General features: G+C 44.3%; 2 protein-coding genes across 2 annotated transcripts; one reads left to right on the top strand and one right to left on the bottom strand.

Annotated features, from left to right (window-relative positions):
• The first annotated feature begins 809 nt into the window (after window positions 1-809).
• On the top strand, window positions 810-12,557 carry aebp1a (AE binding protein 1a). The gene is made up of 20 exons (XM_087790923.1): window positions 810-1,071; window positions 3,163-3,402; window positions 4,595-4,675; window positions 4,749-4,796; window positions 4,886-4,945; window positions 5,018-5,077; window positions 6,990-7,067; window positions 7,397-7,506; window positions 7,569-7,708; window positions 7,767-7,851; window positions 9,024-9,168; window positions 9,265-9,344; window positions 9,409-9,532; window positions 9,593-9,789; window positions 9,864-10,037; window positions 10,104-10,229; window positions 10,293-10,539; window positions 10,725-10,864; window positions 10,977-11,076; window positions 11,843-12,557. Exons 1-20 carry the CDS (start codon window positions 870-872, stop codon window positions 12,403-12,405), a joined length of 3,000 nt encoding a protein of 999 aa, XP_087647049.1. The 5' UTR covers window positions 810-869; the 3' UTR covers window positions 12,406-12,557.
• Window positions 12,558-13,611: 1,054 nt separating this feature from the next.
• On the bottom strand, window positions 13,612-19,355 carry ddx56 (DEAD (Asp-Glu-Ala-Asp) box helicase 56). Its single transcript, XM_087792457.1, has 14 exons — window positions 19,285-19,355; window positions 18,713-18,874; window positions 18,467-18,621; window positions 17,898-18,068; window positions 17,725-17,815; window positions 17,421-17,662; window positions 16,490-16,630; window positions 16,303-16,416; window positions 16,137-16,231; window positions 15,194-15,267; window positions 14,577-14,666; window positions 14,406-14,511; window positions 14,147-14,241; window positions 13,612-13,800 (listed from the first exon to the last, which is right to left on the bottom strand). Exons 1-14 carry the CDS (start codon window positions 19,339-19,341, stop codon window positions 13,723-13,725), a joined length of 1,671 nt encoding a protein of 556 aa, XP_087648583.1. The 5' UTR covers window positions 19,342-19,355; the 3' UTR covers window positions 13,612-13,722.
• Window positions 19,356-19,784: the final 429 nt, after the last annotated feature.

Here is a 19,784-nt window from a genome sequence, read left to right on the forward strand (position 1 = left end):
ACAAATCAATGAAACCTCTCTCTCTCACACACACGCACATGCACACACACACACATGCACACACACACACCTCCGTATTCAGATGTTTCTTCTCAAATAACTTTAATCATCAAACAAACATTTAACTGTTCATCTAATAAAAGTGAACATGTTTGAAAGACTGTCAGAGAAACAACAACCAGATGGACCATCTCGCTCTCGCACGCACGCACACACGCACGCACACACACACAGTTTGGCGGCAGAATCTGAGTCACACTTGATGGGAAATGTTTTCGTCTTTACAACACGTGTGAAGCAGAGGGTTTTTCTCAACAACCACAAGAGGGCGCCAGTCCAAACTTGAACATGAGTCAGTTCGTTGCTCTTGAAGTTTGAGGAACATCTTCGAGGTGAGAAGAATAACAAACATGTCTAGTGAAGCTTCCTCGCTCCACACACTTCAGGTCCTCTGTCAGTGATCGTGTTGCATTCACTGACCAGGGCGTTGAGAAGCTAATCATCTTTTTAAGGAACAAAAAAACAGAACAATATAAACAAATGTTTATAAAGTAAAACCATATAATTCAGAAACAAATCATTAAAAAAAATTGAGGACAAAAACTAAAATACTTCACATTCAATAATATTTAGTTGAAAATGTTGATAAAAATCTATTTTTTTACATTTAAAGTCAAACAATTTTGTCAAAAATTAAGAAAAAAAACTCCCTCCTCCTCAGGAATGTGTCACGTGGGGAGACTCCTCCCCCCACTCCCAGACGGGTAAGGGGAACAGGGGATAAAGGGGGAGACATGAGGAGGAGGAGACACTCGCTCTCTCTTGTCTGCTTCATGTTCATTTCCAGAAGGTTCTGGTGAAGCTGCAACATGAGGACCCAAGTTCTGCTGCTGCTGGTCTCGGGTCTCTGCTGCGTCCAGGTCTGTGCCCGGGAGGCCCCGGTGGGGGACCCAGGTGGGGTCCAGGCGGCGGCGGTGGAGGAGAAGAAGGAGGAGATGATGTCAGACGAGCCGGTGGAAGAGGTGAAGGTGGAGAAGAAGAAGAAGAAGACACCTGAGGAGGTGGAGGCAGGTGAGTTCGGGTCCAACACCAGGACTGGTTTCTTCAGCGAGTCTTACAGATGTTCCTCCTGATGTTGTCCAAGACTCCAGAGTCTCTGGAGGGTCAGAGATGATGTTGCACAGCTCCAGGAGACCCTGGTTTTGATTTTGGTTTTTAAAAGCAGGAATGTTTTTCTTGATCTGATCAGGGAAGGATCTGGAGTTGAGCTCAGAAACATGTGTGTATCAGTGAAGTGTAATGAGTTGTGATGAACCAGAGCAGGAGATGAAACCATCTGACAAACTTCTCACTTGGTTTTCTGGATCTCCTGTTGTGTTCTCAGTTTTATCTTGCCCTTTAAAGTATATACTTTATTGAATATTGTTTTGATTGTTTAAGCGCTTTGTGACCCTGGTCTGGAAAAGCGCTCTATAAATACAAATGACTTACTTACTTATGAACACTGAAGGAAGAAAGAATAGACACTTTAAGACAGTTTTATCAACATTGAAAATCAGAAGACGTTGCTGATGCTGTAACGGTGAGAACATAAATAGTGAAAGAAGACGACGGGGGTAAAAAATAATATAACATTTGAAATAAAAGCCTGTTTCAGTGAATGAGGACCACGGAGACTTGTTTTTTTTTAAATATATATTTATTAATTTTGACATTAAATAACATAAACCACATCAATAAATGTGAAAGTGATTGAAACAAGATTCAAAATCTCAAAATAAAAAAAGGAAAGACACAAATAATATAAAAAGACTAATCAAAAATGAAAAAGTTTGTCCAGCACATTAGATTTGCTGAAGCTGTGCTGTCGCTGGTGCGCCCCCTGCTGGTTCGCTTCAGCCAGCTTTTGGCTCCAAAAGACGTCAGTTTGTCTCCACAACAAACTTTCCGCTGCAGCAGCAGTTTTTTTCCGACGCCACTCGCTCTACTCGGTTACATAAACCTGCTGAGTCCGCAAACACGATGGGATCATGGGCTCCGGGTCTGGGCCCCCGTCTGTGGTGGAACCAGCATCTCCCACGCCAGACTCTTCTGGAATCATGTGTCACTGATGTCTCCCGGGTCTTTTGGGGGGAGGACCACGTGGATCCATGTCAGGTCTAGACTTGTGTGCGTTGGGGTTGTTGTGGTCGGGATGCGTCTCCGAGGCTCTAGTCCTGACCCCGGTGTTAATGAAAGACCCGGGTTTGGGGGTTCCGGCTGGCTGCGGACCTCCAGGACAGTCTCCCACACTGACCCTGATGTTTATCTTGAGGCTTCCTTCTCATCTTCTTCAATCACTGCCAGATGACCTGAGGGTGGGGAGACAACGCCCCCGGCAGGCCTGGACATCCTGGTCCCAGAGTCACTCTATGGGTTCTGACCGGACTCTAGTCGAGGGTAGTCAAGTGGTCGAGTCACTTCCTCTCGTGGACAGCGTCTGAAGATTTGAGACATTTGTGTGGTGATGAGGAAGAGCTGGTTGGTGCTAACGAAGGTGTTTATTTTAACCATAAGGTTCATGATGACCAGCACTAGTAAGATGGACAAACAAAGGTAAATACCGACGTGAACTTACGGTATTTTCTGTACTGGTTACAGAAAATACAATCATTCATAATTATTTTTTTTTAAGTCAACACTTTTCAAGTGTCTACTAATAGACACACAGTTGTGAGTCCATCTAATGTGTACACACACCTCCACGTTTTGTTTGAAAGGTGGATGTTCCTCAGTTTTCGAAACATTTGTATAAACAAATTCCATTATTTTGTGGAAGCGACCCAAATACTTCGGTAGTACCGAGTATTGAAACAACACAGTAGAACCTCAGATGTCACTTGTTAGCAAGTGTTATTTTGCTCTGGAAACTATTTTTTTCTGTTGGAAAACAGCTTGGAGTTGAACTTTAGGTCTGTGGATCAGAATCTACTGATGGTTCCTCGATCCATGACCAGCCCTAGTGACTAATACACAACAATTTTGTGCAGATTTCAACATCGTGCTACGAATAAAAGTCTTTCTGTTTGATGATAATAAAAGTGTCACAGGTGTCAGTGAACTTTTAGACTCTATGTGAAGTTCAGGTCTAACAGAGGGTCTCTGTCCTCTCTCTCTCTCCAGCGAAGGCCCGCAAGGCGGCAGAGAAGGAGGCCAAGGCCAAGAAGCAGAAGACCCCCAAACCCACCAAGAAACCCAAAGCCCCGAAACCCACCAAGAAACCCAAAGCTCCGAAGCCCTCCAAGAAACCCAAACAGCCCAAACCCACCAAGAGGTCAGAGACCACCACCGTGCTGCCAGACACCGCCAGACCCACCCAGCCCCCGCAGACCAGAGTGGTGACCGAGTGGGACTGGGACTCAAGTGCGTAGGTCCTGATGATGTGAACAAGTCCAGTCCTGTTGGGGTTAAGGCCAGTTGATGTGTATCAAAACTGACACCCATACCCTAGTCTCTCACACTGCTGGGTCTAGTCACTCCTATAGTCCAGGGCTTCCAAAGCTTCACCATGCCAAGGCCCCTGTTATACTATAGCTTGGGACCCCCTTTGCATATATGGCAAATTATTTTTAACCCTGTTGTCTCTGGGTCAAGGTGAACGACCTGCACCACTGCATATGTATTTCTGGACGCCAGGGAGGTTGTTCACCTTGACCCGGAGACAACACAAGGGATACCACAAACACATTTGTTTTTCAGGCCTTTGGTCACCTTGACCCACAGACAACACAAGGGATACCACAAAAACATTTGTTTTTTCAGCCCTTCTTGTCACCTTGACCCAGAGACAACACAAGGGATACCACAAACACATTTGTTTTTTCAGCCCTTCCTGTCACCATGACCCAGAGACAACACAAGGGATACCACAAACATATTTGTTTTTTCGGGCCTTCGTGTCCCCTTGACCCAGAGACAACACAAGGGATACCACAAACACATTTGTTTTTGGGCCTTCGTGTCATTTTGACCCAGAGACAACACAAGGGATACCACAAACACATTTGTTTTCAGGCCTTCATGTCACCATGACCCAGAGACAACACAAGGGATACCACAAACACATTTGTTTTTTCAGGCCTTCGTGTCACCTTGACCCAGGGACAACACAAGGGATACCACAAACACATTTGTTTTCAGGCCTTCATGTCACCATGACCCAGAGACAACACAAGGGATACCACAAACACATTTGTTTTTTCAGGCCTTCCTGTCACCATGACCAAGAGACAACACAAGGGATACCACAAACACATTAGTTTTTTGGGCCTTCCTGTCACCATGACCTATAGACAACACAAGGGATACCACAAACACATTTGTTTTTTCGGGCCTTCCTGTCACCATGACCTATAGACAACACAACGGATACCACAAACACATTTGTTTTTTCGAGCCTTCATGTCAGCTTGACCTTCAGACAATACAAGGGTTAAGCATTTGGGGCAATTGTAACCATTTTTCTGTTTACTTAATGGGATGACAGAGTATCTTTTGAGATTGTGCGTCCACAAGTCCAAGACCCAGTCGTGACGCCCCTGAAACCTCTTCTCAGTCTTCCGGCCGGTGACCCCACACAGACGTATGGAGGAGGCGGAGCCGGTGACGTGGGTGGAGCCTGTGGAGCCGGACCTGGGTGAGAAGAGTCCCAGAACCAATCACACGTTGTGGGTTCAGGTCAGCACCTAAGGTCACTTTGTCGCTCTCAGTCCGCAGGAAGGTCACGCCCACTCCTGAGGTCATCATGATGGTACCAGGTGAGAGGAGCCGACCCTAGTGCTTCAGTAGACCAGATGAGACAGGTGGTCATAATGTTTTGGCTGGTACTCTCAAACTCACTCCTCAGAGGAAGAGTCGCTGCCGCCGCCCGTGGTGCCCTGGTACGAGGAGTACGACTACGCCGACCGTGAGTCAATGAGCTGTCAATCATGTCTGCCGATCACGTCGTCATGGTAACGGTGATGCCTTCATATCTCAGTGGCCGCCAAGAAGCAGGAGGAGGAGGAGGAGCGAGCGCGGAAGGAGAAGGTGGAGAAAGGTGGACTCTTTGTTTTCTTCTTGAGATATAAGGATAGAAATGTTGTGATGCTTATTGTTTAGTATTATATTATAATATATGTATGTGAATGTAAATATATATTTATACTTGTATTTAAGTAACAAGAAACTAAATCCAAGATATTATAAGTGTATTTATGCCTGTGACCTTATACTTAAGCTTAAAAATGTTAATTTATTGTTTTTTTTATTTAATGTACTTTTTTGACAGGAATCATTATATAAAGATGGAAACATATACTGTAAATGTGATATAAATAGGCTAATACATTTATTTTATAAATTTATAATTTTAATAACAAAATGGTAAAAAAAAAAAAAAAGTGTTATAAGAATATATATTTTTTTTATTTTTGGGGGGATTTAAGTGTTCTTTTGTTTATGATGATAACACATATGAGCATGTGTTGAATATGTCGAATATAATTTTAACATGCAATCAAAACATCATCAACAATCGCAAATACTAATGTTAGCTGTGTGTATGCTAATGCTAGCTGTGTGTACACCAATGCTAGCTGTGTATATACTAATGCTAGCTGTGTGTATGCTAATGCTGGATGTGTATACTAATGCTAGCGGTGTATGCTAATGATAGATGTATTTACTAATGCTAGCTGTGTATATACTAATGCTAGCTGTGTGTATGCTAATGCTGGATGTGTATACTAATGCTAGCGGTGTATTCTAATGATATAGGTATATACTAATGCTAGCTGTGTGTATACTAATGCTAGCTGTGTGTATGCTAATGCTGGATGTGTATACTAATGCTAGCGGTGTATGCTAATGATAGATGTATTTACTAATGCTAGCTGTGTATAAACTAATGCTAGCTGTGTGTATGCTAATGCTAGATGTGTATACTAATGCTAGCGGTGTATTCTAATGATAGATGTATATACTAATGCTAGCTGTGTGTACACTAATGCTAGCTGTGTTTACACTAATGTTAGCTGTGTTTACACTAATGTTAGCTTTGTGTATAATAATGCTAACTGTGTGTATATTAATTCTAGACATGTGTATGCTAATGATAGCTGTATGTACGCTAATGCTAGATGTGTGTATACTAATGCTAGCTGTGTGTACGCTAATGCTAGCTACCAATCCTCATCCCCAGCAGGTTTTACTTTGTTCATGTCTGATTATATTGTGAATTTTCTCTAAATAATGAAGCTTTTAATCAAAAGCTGTGAATGAAATCAAGTTCATGTCATAAGCATAATAACTTCTGAAAGAGTGTAAGGTATCGTAGTGGAAAATATTGGAGTGACTGAGTCAGTGCTTCCTCCTCCAGTCCATTGGCAGGAAGTGCAAATCTTTTAGTAAGAGCAGATGTTTTGATGTTACTTTTTTACAACTGTTTGGTTTTAACTCACTGATCTCATTGTCTTTAATAGTCATGCTGGGATACATCCCATCCTCTTTTTCAACCCAATATGAAGCGTCAAAATAGTTGATCCGACCTTCAGTCGGTTCAACTCAATCACCCCTAAATCCACAGATACTCATGAAAATAATTCAGCCGTTATAAGTTTTCACGCCTTCTTTCTCAAATGTTTCTCATCTGTTTCTTATCTTTTCGTCCGAGTCGACATCTGAGAACAAAATAATAAAAACAATAACCCACAATATTGATTCGCTAAAAAGTTGTTGATAATAATGGTCAAATAGTCATATTGGGTTTGGATCAGAACTGGGTCGCGAGGTAGAAGCGCTGTTTATGAGGAATGTGGAAACATGAAGCAACATCTGGAAACACTTTGTGTGTGTTCGTGTGATTGTGTGTGTGTGTTTGTGTGTGTGTGTGTGTGTGTGTGTGTGTGTGTGTGTGTGTGTGTGTGTGTGTGTGTGTGTGTGTGTGTGTGTGTGTGTGTGTGTCTCCTCAGCTGAGCGTCTGAGGAAGAAGTGGGAGGAAGAGGAAGAGGAGCGGCTGAAGCAGATCCTGCCTCCCCCGGAGCCCAAGAGTGAGACGTCCTCCTGTCTGTCCTCTTCTCTTCAGACTGTGTCCACCTGGTCCCGCCGCAGCTCTTGTCCTGGACTGCAGTGGTCAGTGGCCACCAGAATGTTGTGCACAGGCAAAAGTTTTGAATATTAAAAAAAAAAATACATGACCATCCTCTCGGGAGGTCAAAATCCACTTTGGGGGCCCCTCGTTATGTCACTTGGGGGCGAGTTCCCAGTGACTCTCAGGTGACCGCTCGCTACTGACCCAGTAAGAGCTGCGGTCATGACCATACGGATGGACAGGTGGTCGTAATGTAATGGCCGAAATGCTCTTCTGTTCCCCGTTCAGAGTGTCCTCCTCTGGGTCTGGAGTCCCACAGGGTGGAGAACGACCAGTTGCTGGTGTCCTCGCAGTCTCATCACGGGTTCTCGGCTCAGAGGGCGAGACTCAACATGCAGGTACTCTCACGGGTGAGGCTTCGGCCTCGGCCTGTGTTGACCCCCTTTGTGTCCTCTTCAAGGGGTCCCCCAACGAGGAGGACACGTACGGGGGCGCCTGGTGCGCCGAGCCCGAGGAGAGCGCCCACTGGTTGGAGGTGGACGCCCGGCGAGAGGTGGAGTTCTCCGGGGTCATCACTCAGGGCCGCAACTCTGAAACGCTGTAAGTGGAGCATGTGACTCCGGCCAGCTGCGGTAACTACTTCCTGTTTCCTTTCCAGTGAGGACTTTGTGTCGTCCTACTATGTAGCGTTCAGTAACGACAGTCGAGACTGGACGGTCCTGCACGACGGATATGAAGAGTGGGTGAGTCGAGGATCAACGGGAGCCACAACTTTTTTATTGACTCATACATGACTCAAAACAACTTCCTGTCATTTCTCAAGTTCATCTTAAAATGTAGATTTAACTTCCGGTAGTACGGGGTCTAAAGTCAGTGGAGAGTCAAAATGGTGGATCGGAGTGTCAGAATCTTACATTTATTTAACGTGGAAGTATGAAAAAGAAACACTTGTGCTGTGTCTCAAATCGCATACTTCTCTTAGTATACTAGAAGTTAGTATGCATCAGGATAGTGTACATACTAACTAGTACGCAAATTCTCCACAGATAGTATGTCTCAAATCAAACACTGCTGCTACGCACTAACAGGAAATGACGCGACAGCTTCTTCTTAGACTTCTATTTAACGGTGGTTGCAACCAGCTGTTTGAACGCTATCGCCACCTGCTGGCAGCACGTTTTGCAAGTTTGGAAAAAAGAAATAAAGAAAAATATGAGAATCGAAATATTCGTGAGATATTTAAGCTGGTATCAGCACCGAAGCAACTCATCCTACTATTGCTGCTGAAAATACACCTGTAAGTATATGAATATATATGCATATTATATATACATATATATATATATATATTATATATAACACGTAACTTCCGTTTACAACGTCACTAAGGCGGCCGTTTAGGGTAGATAGTGTCCATCGAACCATACTCAGTTTTGTGGGCGTTTTAGTACGACAATATAGTGTGCATGGCGCATTAAATTTCACATACTAAGAATTGAGACGCACTAACGCACTAAAAATACTAACTTTGATTAATTTTGATTTGAGACACAGCATTGGACTTATGTTATTGGAACATCATATATATTAAAAAAATGAAACTAACAACATCATCAATGACAATAAAAAGTATTTTCATGTTTGCACTATTATCCAGAAATGGTTTGTTAGCTGATGTGAGCTAATGCTAGTTTCTATTCCCTTTAATGCAACTTTTAAACTCATTTATTCATTGTGTTAGAATCGAGCAAATATCGGCTTTTCAGTCAACTGACAGTTTTGTTACCGGATGAGTTTCTGTTCATCAAGCTTTGTTTTCCGCTCTAGCTAGCATGAGCTAACAAACACTGAGCCAGTTGAAATGTTACTGGATGAAAGTTTAACACGTGAAGCTAAAATATCACTTTCTCTGCAGTTGTTTTACGGGAATGTCGACAAAGACACGCCGGTGATGAACCAGTTTTCCTGGCCGGTCGTGGCTCGATACATCCGCATCCTCCCTCAGAGCTGGAACGGCAGCTTGTGCCTGCGAGCCGAGATCCTGGCGTGTCAACTGCCGAGTGGGTCTCATGCATCATTTTCAGGACCTGTTATGGCTGGACCCAACAGGGACACTCTCTAGGTCGGTGTCCGTTTAACCGTCCGTCTCCTTTCAGACAGCCACCACAGCGAGAACGAGGTCACCCCGACGGACGAGCTCGACTTCCGCCACCACAACTACAAAGACATGAGACAGGTCGTTCACTCGCCGACCTTGACCCGCGCACCGTCGTTGTTGACATGGTTGTCGTGTTCTCCAGATGATGAAGGTGATCAACGAAGAGTGTCCGAACATCACGAGGATCTACAACATCGGCAAGAGTTCGCAGGGCCTGAAGATTTACGCCATGGAAATTTCCGACAACCCCGGGGAGCACGAGATGGGTACGGTTCGGCATCGGGGGGTCCGTCCACATTAGTTGCTGACGTCAAACCTTTTTCAAGGGGAACCGGAGTTCCGGTACACAGCTGGTCTTCACGGCAACGAGGCACTGGGTCGAGAACTACTTCTGCTCCTGATGCAGTTTATGTGCAAAGAATACAATGACGAAAACCCGAGGGTGCGGCGTCTGGTTGAGGGAGTCCGGATCCACCTGGTGCCATCACTGAACCCGGACGCCTACGAACTGGCCTATGAAATGGTGAATGACCTCAAGATACTTAGCTACATTAGCATTGAGCAACAACTCGGGTGCTGATGGAACTGGTCCTGCAGGGTTCTGAGATGGGGAACTGGGCCCTCGGTCACTGGACAGAAGAAGGTTACGACCTCTTCCAGAACTTCCCGGACCTCAACAGTCTCCTGTGGGGAGCTGAGGACCGTGGTTGGGTTCCACGGATGTTCCCCAATCATCACATCCCTTTGCCAGAGAACGCCCTCAATGGATCTGTGAGTCAGAATCTTCAACGAAGTCCTGAACTCCCAGATCCCAAACTTGTTTCCCTGTTCTTATAGATCGCTGTGGAGACCAGAGCCATTGTCTCCTGGATGGAGAAAACCCCTTTTGTTCTGGGGGCAAACCTGCAGGGAGGAGAAAAGCTGGTGGCGTATCCCTTCGACATGCAGCGCCCCCCGCCTTCTGTAAGATCTTTAGAGCGTGTGGTCCGAGAAATGGTGGCTTCACAGACGTGTCTCTCCCTAAAGTCTACAGAAAGGCAACACTCGAGGACCAACGACGACATGAACGAAGAGACGTGGGCTCGCATCCAGCGGCAGAACGACGGGGCGTTGAGGGAGACTCCGGACGACGCGATGTTCCGTTGGCTCGCCATGTCGTACGCACACAGTCACCTGACCATGACGGAAACGTACCGAGGATCCTGCCACGGCGACGATGTCACCGGCGGGCAGGCGATCACCAACAGGGCGGCTTGGAAACCCGTGGTGGGAAGTAAGTCCGGTAGAAGGGGTTTGACCAAAATTATAGTTTTGTGCTTCATGATATGAAGACGACGATCAAAAATGTAACAACGTAGACGATGTGCTCAACTCTTAGATTACAGTCTGTAGTGCCATTGTCAGTTGTTGGTCAAGTATCCCTCACGAAGATGGATTTTCCTTTTTCTTTCCCCGCAGGCATGAACGACTTCAGCTACCTTCACACGAACTGCTTTGAGCTCTCCGTCTTCCTGGGCTGCGACAAGTTTCCACACGAAAGTGAACTTCCTCTGGAGTGGGAGAACAACCGGGAGTCCCTGCTGTCCTTCATGGAACAGGTGAGGGTCCATGGTTCAAGGTTTGGACATTCTCCACGACCGACTCTTTGGTCAGGTATCCGTGGAGCCGACAAAAAACTCCAGTCCGGGCCCTGAACTCCTGTCTCCTCAGGTGAATCGAGGCATCAAGGGAGTGGTAAGAGACGTGGAGGGGAACCAGCTGGGAAACGCCACCATCTCAGTGGAAGGAATAAGACACGACGTTAAAACAGGTGCGTCAAGACGCCGACCAAATCAACGCAGTTTGAACGTGTCCGGTTTATTGTGTCTCAAAGCGTTCATATAACAACCTTGGGCGACTCACTCATGTGGTAGACCATGTGCAACGGAACACCTCTGTGCTACTCTAGGGGGCGTCGGAGAGCGGGCTCTGGAATTTGACTAATGCTGTGTCTCAAATCGCATACTTCTCTTAGTATACTAGAAGTTAGTATGCATCAGGATAGTGTACGTACTAGTAACAAATTCTCCACAGATAGTATGTCTCAAATCAAACTCTGCTGCTACACACTAACAGGAAATGACGCGACAGCTTCTTCTTCTTCTTCTATTTAACGATGTTTCAACCAGCTGTTTGAACGCTATCGCCACCTGCTGGCAGCAAGTTTGGAAAAATAAATTAAGAAAAAATATGAGAATCGAAATATTGGCGAGATATTTAAGCTGGTATCAGCAGCGAAGACGTGTTTATCCTCCTACTGCTGCGGAAAATGCACCTGTAAGTATATGAATATATATGCATTTATATATGACGTAACTTCCGTTTAAAACGTCACTAAGATGGCGGCTGTTTAGGGTAGATAGTGTCCATCGAACCATACTCAGTTTTGTGGGTGTGTTAGTACGCTAATTTAGTGTGCATGGCGCACTAAATTTCGGATACTAAGAATTGAGACGCACTAACGCACTAAAAATACTAACTTTGAGTACGCTAGTATGCAATTTGAGACACAGCATACATTTTTCATCTGATCATAGCCCCGGGCGGAGACTACTGGCGTCTGCTGAATCCAGGCGAGTACAGGGTGACGGCCAGAGCCGACGGCTACACGCCGCAGACCCGCCTGTGTCTGGTGGGCTACGACTCCGGCGCCAGCACCTGCAGCTTCACGTTGGCTAAATCCAACTGGGACCGAATCCGGCAGATCATGGCGACCAACGGCAAGCGGCCAATCCGGCTGGTCCCCAAGAGCGTCGTCAGGACGACCACGCTGCCGCCGGTAACCATCACGACGCTCGACGCCCACGCGGTGGCCCAGAGGGCGGAGAGACTGCGCCGGCTGCGGATCCTGCGGCTGCGCAGGCTGAGGCTACAGAGGATGCGCGCCGGGTTCACGACCACACCCGTCGCGACCACGACGATGCAAACAACGACGACGACGACACAACCTACGACACAAGCTACGACAATATTGCAAAGCACCACATCCTGGTACGACTCCTGGTTTCCTGTGGAACTGTGGTCGACGGAGAACCCGTTCGACAGCGACTTTGACTCGCTGCCCACACAGGACTACACCTTCGAGCTCAGCATCGACTGAGTTTTCGTCGCTGCTGAGCAGAGAAACACTTTAAAGTCTAAAAGAATATCCATTTTTGTCCATTTTCATTTCAAGTAATATTGTTTTTTTTAGAGAAAGTTCACAACTACAAGTCCATTATTTGATATAAAACTACAATAAAAAAAAGATTCTTGGAAATGATTGTTTTTTTTAATGTCAGTTCAAGTTTCAAACCAATGAGCCCGAGCTGGGGTGTAAGGCTGGATCAGATCAGTGATGTAAGGAGGAGTCTGACCATGAATAGATCTGAAAGTAAGAACCAGAATTTTAAAGTTGATCCTGAAAGAAACTGGAAGCCAGAGAAGAGTTTTAAGGATCAGAGAAATGTGAGTTCTTCTACTGGAGCAGGTCAGAATTCTGGAGTTTTGAATCAACTGTAGGCGAGACAGATCCTTCTTGTTAAGACATGAAAACAAACTGTTACAATAGTCCAGGTGAGACACAAACGCATGAAGTTTAGAGATTTTTCTGGTCAGTTTTCTGCAGTTTTGAACTAAAGACATGTCTTTATCAAATACAACACCCAGGTTTCTCAGGCTCAGTTTGACAGATTTCAGATTGACACAAGTCACCCAAGTACTGACTCAACCCTGGAACCTTATCATCAGGAGCAATAACCAAAAGTTCAGTTTTGTCCACATTTAGCTGCAAAGTGTTTTCACTCAGCCATTGTTTGATTTCTAGAAAACAATTGACTAAGCTGTTCAGCCTCTGGGGATCAAAAGAGCAGTAGAGCTGGATGTCATCAGCAAAAATGTGATAAGAAACATCAGGAAATCTCTTGAATGATTTTACCGAGGGGAATCAAGTACAGCAAAAACAATAAAGGACCCATAACAGAACCTTGAGGGACTCCACACAACAGATCTGCCGATTCAGAATTAGCCGACACGTCAGATGCTACAATACTAATAGAAACAAACAATTATATAAGATCAACATGCCGTTACGACCCAAGGTCTTTTGCAGCATTTAAGCTACTTTCTTCTAACTAAACCACCTTAAATTCCCCATTATTTAGTAATATTACATCGTCAGAGATGGAGGTGAGGACATCAGTCTTATAAATCGTGTAAATTGACTTATAAAAAAAGCCGGTTTTCTTTTGCCAGAGTACGTCATGACACTTCAAATCTCTGCCTAACTGCATACTGACGGCAGACAAAATAACCAAACTTGTTTACAATGAAAAGATATTTAATCGTTTACATTTATACAAAGACAGTTGTTGAAGTCATGTGAAAAGTCCCGGTCCAGCATCCGTCGTTGAAGTTGTCGACTCTCGTGTCGTTTAGCTTACGACTTGCCACGTTTACTGGCTTTTCCTTTCGAGTATTTGAAACTCTTGAGCGGGTTTTTTCCTGAAATACTTTTCTGCAGAGAGAAAATGATGTCAGTGCAAGAGTTTAATGAGAAAACACATGACGGCACAAATATGGAAACAACCCAAGAAAACACTTGGGCCTCTTCCTGTACAGACAGGAAATGGTCTTGGACGTGTTTTTATCTCAACCTTAACCCAGCAGCACCCTCTTGTGGCTCTGGGTGTAACCGCAAGAAATAAATTAAGAATTTCAAAAATGTTTTTTTATTTTAATTTACGGTTTTTGACACAAAGGTTACGTTATGTAAATCATTTACCAACTAAGCTGCTTCTGTGACCGTTTCCTGGAGTAACACACACACACACACTTCTATACAAGTCAACATCGGCTCTGACCTTGAATGTCGGTTGGCCAGTGACTCCGAGTTTCTTCTTCTTCTTGTTCCGCCGTCGCAGCAGCGGGTTCACCATCGACTTGAGCGTCTCTGGAACTGAAGTGTCGGACGTTAGTTTCTGTGACTTTTTATTCCGTCTATCGTCAAGTTTCTTTAAAGGAAACTTCTTCCGTTCAGTTTAAGCACCATAGCAACCGTTCATCACACATGTGAACACTTTTACAAAACACTCTTTGCTCGTCTCAACGTCATCGACTCACTCAGGTAGTCGGGGACGTTCCTCAGGTGAGGCTTGATCACGGCGGGGTGAAGATCTTTGTCGTGTCTCAGCAGCTGCAGGTCTCTGGGGTTGTCCTCGAAGTACGTCTGAGTGACAGCGGGAGCGTCCAGTAAACTCTCAAGTCAAGCCCCGCCCACAACAGGTGACTCACCTTCAGCTTCTCCGAGTTCAGCAGCTCCTCCTTGATCTCCTTCAGACGGGCCTCCTTTACCGCCTGCTTGGTCACTGAACGCATCGCGTCCTTCAAACACACACACACAGTTGTGGATTAACCTGTCGCAACAACAGAATGGAACCCAGCATGCTTCAAAACATTGGCTCTTGCGCCCCCTATAGGTCACTGTGGGCTATGATTTTTCTTTTCTTTCACCATCACTATAAATATATTTTAAATTCAATATTTTACATTTCTGATGAAAGAAAATTTAGTATTTATCATTTAAAATGAATGAATAAACATTTCTTACATCATATTGAAATGCTGTCATAATAATTTGTTGAATTGGCAGTTGTAGTCATTTTATAATACAGTAAAACAAACATTTTATTTGAGTTCAAGTAAACAGATACAAATGTAAACATGTATTTATTATCAAATATAAGTCATTTTCTAAATATTTTTTTTTTGATAACAACCTTTTACTTTTGTGTTCTCTGAGGGTTCATCCGCTCTAATAACTATTGAATCAACAATTCTTTAGTCCAAGTTTTCACATTGGCAGGAAGTGAACCCTGACCTCAGTGACCTTGGCGACCCGTTGAACTCACCCTGCAGCGATACCTGAACCCTTCGATCTCCTCCATCTTGAACTTGTACGGTTGGAGCGGAGAGTCGCCGTGAGCTGGAACGCAAACGTATCGTCAGTGATGGAGACACCCTTAAATCGTTTTGATTACGTTTATTGTGTAAACTTTTATTTAGCTAGACACAAAAACCAACTCAACGATCAGCTGTCAATCATCCGGTCTTCTGGTCGACCCTGACAACAAACTAAAGCAGCAGAAGTGCAAACATGCTAACTGCTTCCTACTACTGAGGCGCTACTCAAAAGTGTCATTGCCGTCACATGGTGACTCACTGAACACTAGGAGAGTAGTAAAATGATTAAAATTAAAATATATATACATTTTTCCTTCTTTGTTTGGCTTAATCATGTTCTTCCAGGGTTTATTTTTCAATTAATAGTTTATAAATACATTTTATTTTTTGTTTATAATTAACACAGATATTTAAACCACTCGTGTTCGTCGGCAACTTGGAACAGTTTTGTGTTGCATTTAATCTTCCAGCCACTAGATGGCAGCAGTCACTACATCTTCTGCATCTAAAGAAACAATGAAATCCTGGTGATGACTGAGGACAAGAGGATACAGTCGACTCCAGGAGCGTTTAAAGCTGATGTTTGGACACATATTGGTTTCAAAACAGTAACGACTTCGTCAAGTCATGTGGTCTGTAAATTATGCAACACCGGAGTCAAGTACTCGACAATACTACAAATATATCCTTGTCACTACAGTATAGCAATAGATTATATCTACACGCTACCGTGATACGTATCGTGTCGGCAGATTCCTGCCAATACAAACCCCTAGTAAAGACTGTGCCGTCATTATTTTGCCAGTGAAGCGAACGTCAGACAAAAAACAAGAAAACGGAAATAATTGGCATAAAAACATTTTAAAGAAGGAGGTTCTCGTCGGGTCTCACCTCCGATCAGCGCCTCCTCCACGTTCACTAGCAGCTGCTCCTCCGTGGGAGACACAAATGAAAGTGCGGTGCCTTGCTTGTCGGCTCTGGCCGTCCTGCAGGAGCAAAAGAGTCGTGGTCAGTTCAGCCCTCGTACCGACAACCTTGCAGTGGCCCTGCACCTCACCTGCCTGCTCGATGGATGTACGAGTCCACAGTGTTGGGAAAATCAAAGTTGATGACGTTAGACACGTTCTGGAAGTCGACACCTCGCGACACCCCGAATTCCTTGTCTTTAGATCTGGAACACAAAACCATTGAGTGTGGGAAACACTGGAATCAACGTGGCTCTTGAATGCAGCACAGACACTCACTTTTCCCCTTTGCTGTCGGTTTTCTTCTTCTTCTTCTTTTTGCCAGGGTCAGCAGAGGTCGCGGGGTCGGGCAAATCGAGCTCGTCGGTAGCGATGACGTAATCATAGAATCCCTGGTTGAACTGTGTGATGATGTGACTCCTGGTGGACGAGAAGAGAAGCGCATGTGGAATTGTTTCAATGTGCAGAGCGAGCGTTTCTTGTTCCAAAACATTTAAATCTGAACTTTTCTAACATCATACGAGTGTTTGATTTGTCAAATGTGTTAACTTGATAAGATTAGGAAGACTAAAAAAAACATGAATAATGTGATGAGTGAGTTGATGATGAAGTTGAACTTTCTCAGAATCTGAAACTTGTAACACAACATATGAATTTTCACATATTTAAAAACTTTCACTCCTGAACTTATATTATTCACTTGTCAGTGTCCAAATATTTGTATCTGCTGTGGTACGACTTTGATCATTCCTGAATTGAAGGTAAAATCTCAATATTAATAAATATTACAGTAATATAGTAAAGTAAAGTACTAAATAGTATTACTAAATATTACTTGATAGTTTTAAGTGAGACTCAAACATGTGAAACAACACTGAACAACTCTTATAACTTAAATAGACTCACTTTTCAACTCAATAAAAATCACAACTCACTCCACATTTTGTGTCTTTTTGGTCAATTAAGAGACATTTTAGCAGCTTTAGTTTTGTTAAGAACATTCAGTCTCCTCGCTCCTGCGTCCTCCCTACCGTTTGTCAACAGGGGGCGCTCTATAGCAGTGAGAATCACTGGATTGAACAAGACACATGTCGTATAGAAAAACAATCATGGCTTTACTTGCAACGACCACGTTTCGACCACATTTCTCGATCTAAGCTGCTCACATGAAACCACTTTGAACCATCGTCATTGGTCTCACTGGACTCACCTGGACTGGACGGGCAGCTCCGAGTTGAGCACGCAGGCCGGGACGCTGAACTGCTCCAGGAAGAGTTTGAGGCGATAACATCGCTCCAAGTCGCGGACGAACACGAGCGTCTTTCCCTGCACCAGCCGCAGCTTGAGCAGCGTGTAGATCAGCAGGAACTTGTCCTCCTCCGTGCAGCGCAGGCTGAACTGCTGCAGCTGAGTGCTGTCGGGCAGCTGCGAGCCCTGCAGCTTCAGGGTCACCTGAAAAATAACAAACAACAGTTACAATTCCGTCACCAGGTGGCGCTGTCGCTCCGACGTACCGGGTTGTGCAGAAGCAGCTCCTTCAGCGCCTGAACGTCTTCGCTGAACGTGGCCGACATCACGAACGACTGGTAGATTTTGGGGAGATGACTGTGGACCACATGAGGAGAGAGACTGTTAGACCTCAACAGAACCTGTCAATCATCATTATCCTTCCATCATCACCACCAACCAGAGAAGGTTCTTCAGGTCTGCCTCGAAACCAAAGGAGAAGAGCAGGTCAGCCTCATCCACCACCAGGGTCTCCAGAGACGAGTTCAGGACCAGGTTGTGGGCGGTCAGATGGGCCAGGACCCGGGACGGCGTCCCCACAATCACGTCTGGTTTCTCCATCAGGATGGGCCTGTCAATCAAACACACCGCATTGTATAAACATTAGGGATGTGTATTAGCAAGAGCCTGTCGATACGATGCGTATAACGATACAGGGTCAACGATACGATATATTTCGATACTGTAGTAACAAGGATCTATTAGTGGTATTTGTCGAGTACTTGACTCTCGTGTTGCACAAATATTGTATCATTTTATATAATTTATTGAAATATAAGCTATGAAATAACTATGATAAAAATTAAATGAGAGTTGAAATAATAAAAAGAATATATATTTTTCTATCGATTCAGTGACGTTTAATATTGAAACACCTAAATATTAATAAAAAATTATATTATAAAAAAAAGATCTTCTTTTCCGATGCCCTCAGAAACATGTTGGATTCGTTGTTGGTGGACCACTGACCTCTGCGCCGACAGGTCGGCTTTAGCGGTGATGTCTGCCACACGCACGTCCCTGGAGCAGTAGGCGGTCAGCTGCCTTATCATGGTCTGGACCTGCTGCCCCAGTTCTTTGGTCGGGACCAGGACCAGAGCCCGCACATCCTGCTCTCGTACCGTCTAGACGTGACACACAGTCGATCAGTTCCGACACGACACAACACAAAAAAAAACAACATCACCCGTGACTCGTGTGACCTGCAGGTCTCACCTGTTTGGAGTCCAGGATCCGCTGGATCAAAGGGATGGCGTACGCGGCCGTCTTCCCAGATCCAGTTCGAGCTCTGGCCAGCAGGTCTTTCCCCTCCAGAGCCAGAGGGATGGCCTTCTCCTGGATCAGGGTCGGCTGGGACCAGCCAAGGTCCGCGACCGCCTGACGTGAATCAAATGGGAAATGACGTCATGTGTATTTATTTTTAAGGTCCTACTTTGTTTACTTTTATGGCAACAATGGCTGTTACGCCAACACTTCTTCACTTAGTTTATAACCACCGAAGTTGTTAAAGGTAAACTGATAATCATGAGGAAGACATTTTGTTAGGAAAACAGCTTCTGTTCTAATACAACAGAGAAGCACGCAACTTAAAATACAAACCATTTATTCTATCAGTTCATATTGTTGTTTTAGTGTGTTTTAGGAAAGTACACGTGCGCGAACACGTCCTGGTCGGACCTCAGCAGAAGTGTTACCATGACGAAGTAAACAACTTCTCTGACAGTTGGTCCTCTAAAGTCTCCAGACTGTCTAAAACAACATTTATCAGCCCCATAATCCACTCGTACCTTCACCAGTCGGTCATCAAGGCTCATTTCGTGGAACATCAGCCTTTCTTCAGCCATGTTTCCCTCCGCACACGTTGTGTCGCATGTATATGACGTCACGGTGCGTTCAGGAGTCTGCGTTCAGCGGAGAACGTTGAGATGTTTTTTTAATTCTTTTTGTAAACTTTTCGATTAATTTTATCTATATGACAGTGATTATTCTTCCCACATTGGGGAAATTGAAGTTGTCACATTAGATCAGAAAAAAAATATTAACCATACAATACATTAAGACATACATTACACATTTTTAAATAATTGAAAAAATATTAATAATACATAAAGCACAATGCATCTTTATAGTAATAATATAATTAATAATAATAATACTAATGTCTATTTGTATAGCGCCTTTCTAAACCAGGGTCACAAAGCACTTTGACAATCACGCATAATACTACTACTCCAATAATAATAATAAGTTACAATCATAATTAAGATTGATAAAATTTGAATAACCT

Source organism: Callionymus lyra, chromosome 5 (assembly GCF_982586985.1).
Source record: "Callionymus lyra chromosome 5, fCalLyr1.hap1.1, whole genome shotgun sequence".
Lineage (NCBI taxonomy): Eukaryota > Metazoa > Chordata > Actinopteri > Syngnathiformes > Callionymidae > Callionymus > Callionymus lyra.

Coding starts and splice junctions, on each gene's coding strand:
- aebp1a (XM_087790923.1), top strand. CDS start 870: ATGAGGACCCAAGTTCTGCTGCTGCTGGTCTCGGGTCTCTGCTGCGTC. Junction 1,072..3,162: donor ACCTGAGGAGGTGGAGGCAG/GTGAGTTCGGGT, acceptor CTCTCTCTCCAG/CGAAGGCCCGCAAGGCGGCA. Junction 7,068..7,396: donor GCCTCCCCCGGAGCCCAAGA/GTGAGACGTCCT, acceptor TTCCCCGTTCAG/AGTGTCCTCCTCTGGGTCTG.
- ddx56 (XM_087792457.1), bottom strand. CDS start 19,341: ATGGCTGAAGAAAGGCTGATGTTCCACGAAATGAGCCTTGATGACCGA. Junction 17,816..17,897: donor GACCTGAAGAACCTTCTCTG/GTTGGTGGTGAT, acceptor TGTGGTCCACAG/TCATCTCCCCAAAATCTACC. Junction 15,268..16,136: donor GGAGGAGGCGCTGATCGGAG/GTGAGACCCGAC, acceptor TTTGCGTTCCAG/CTCACGGCGACTCTCCGCTC.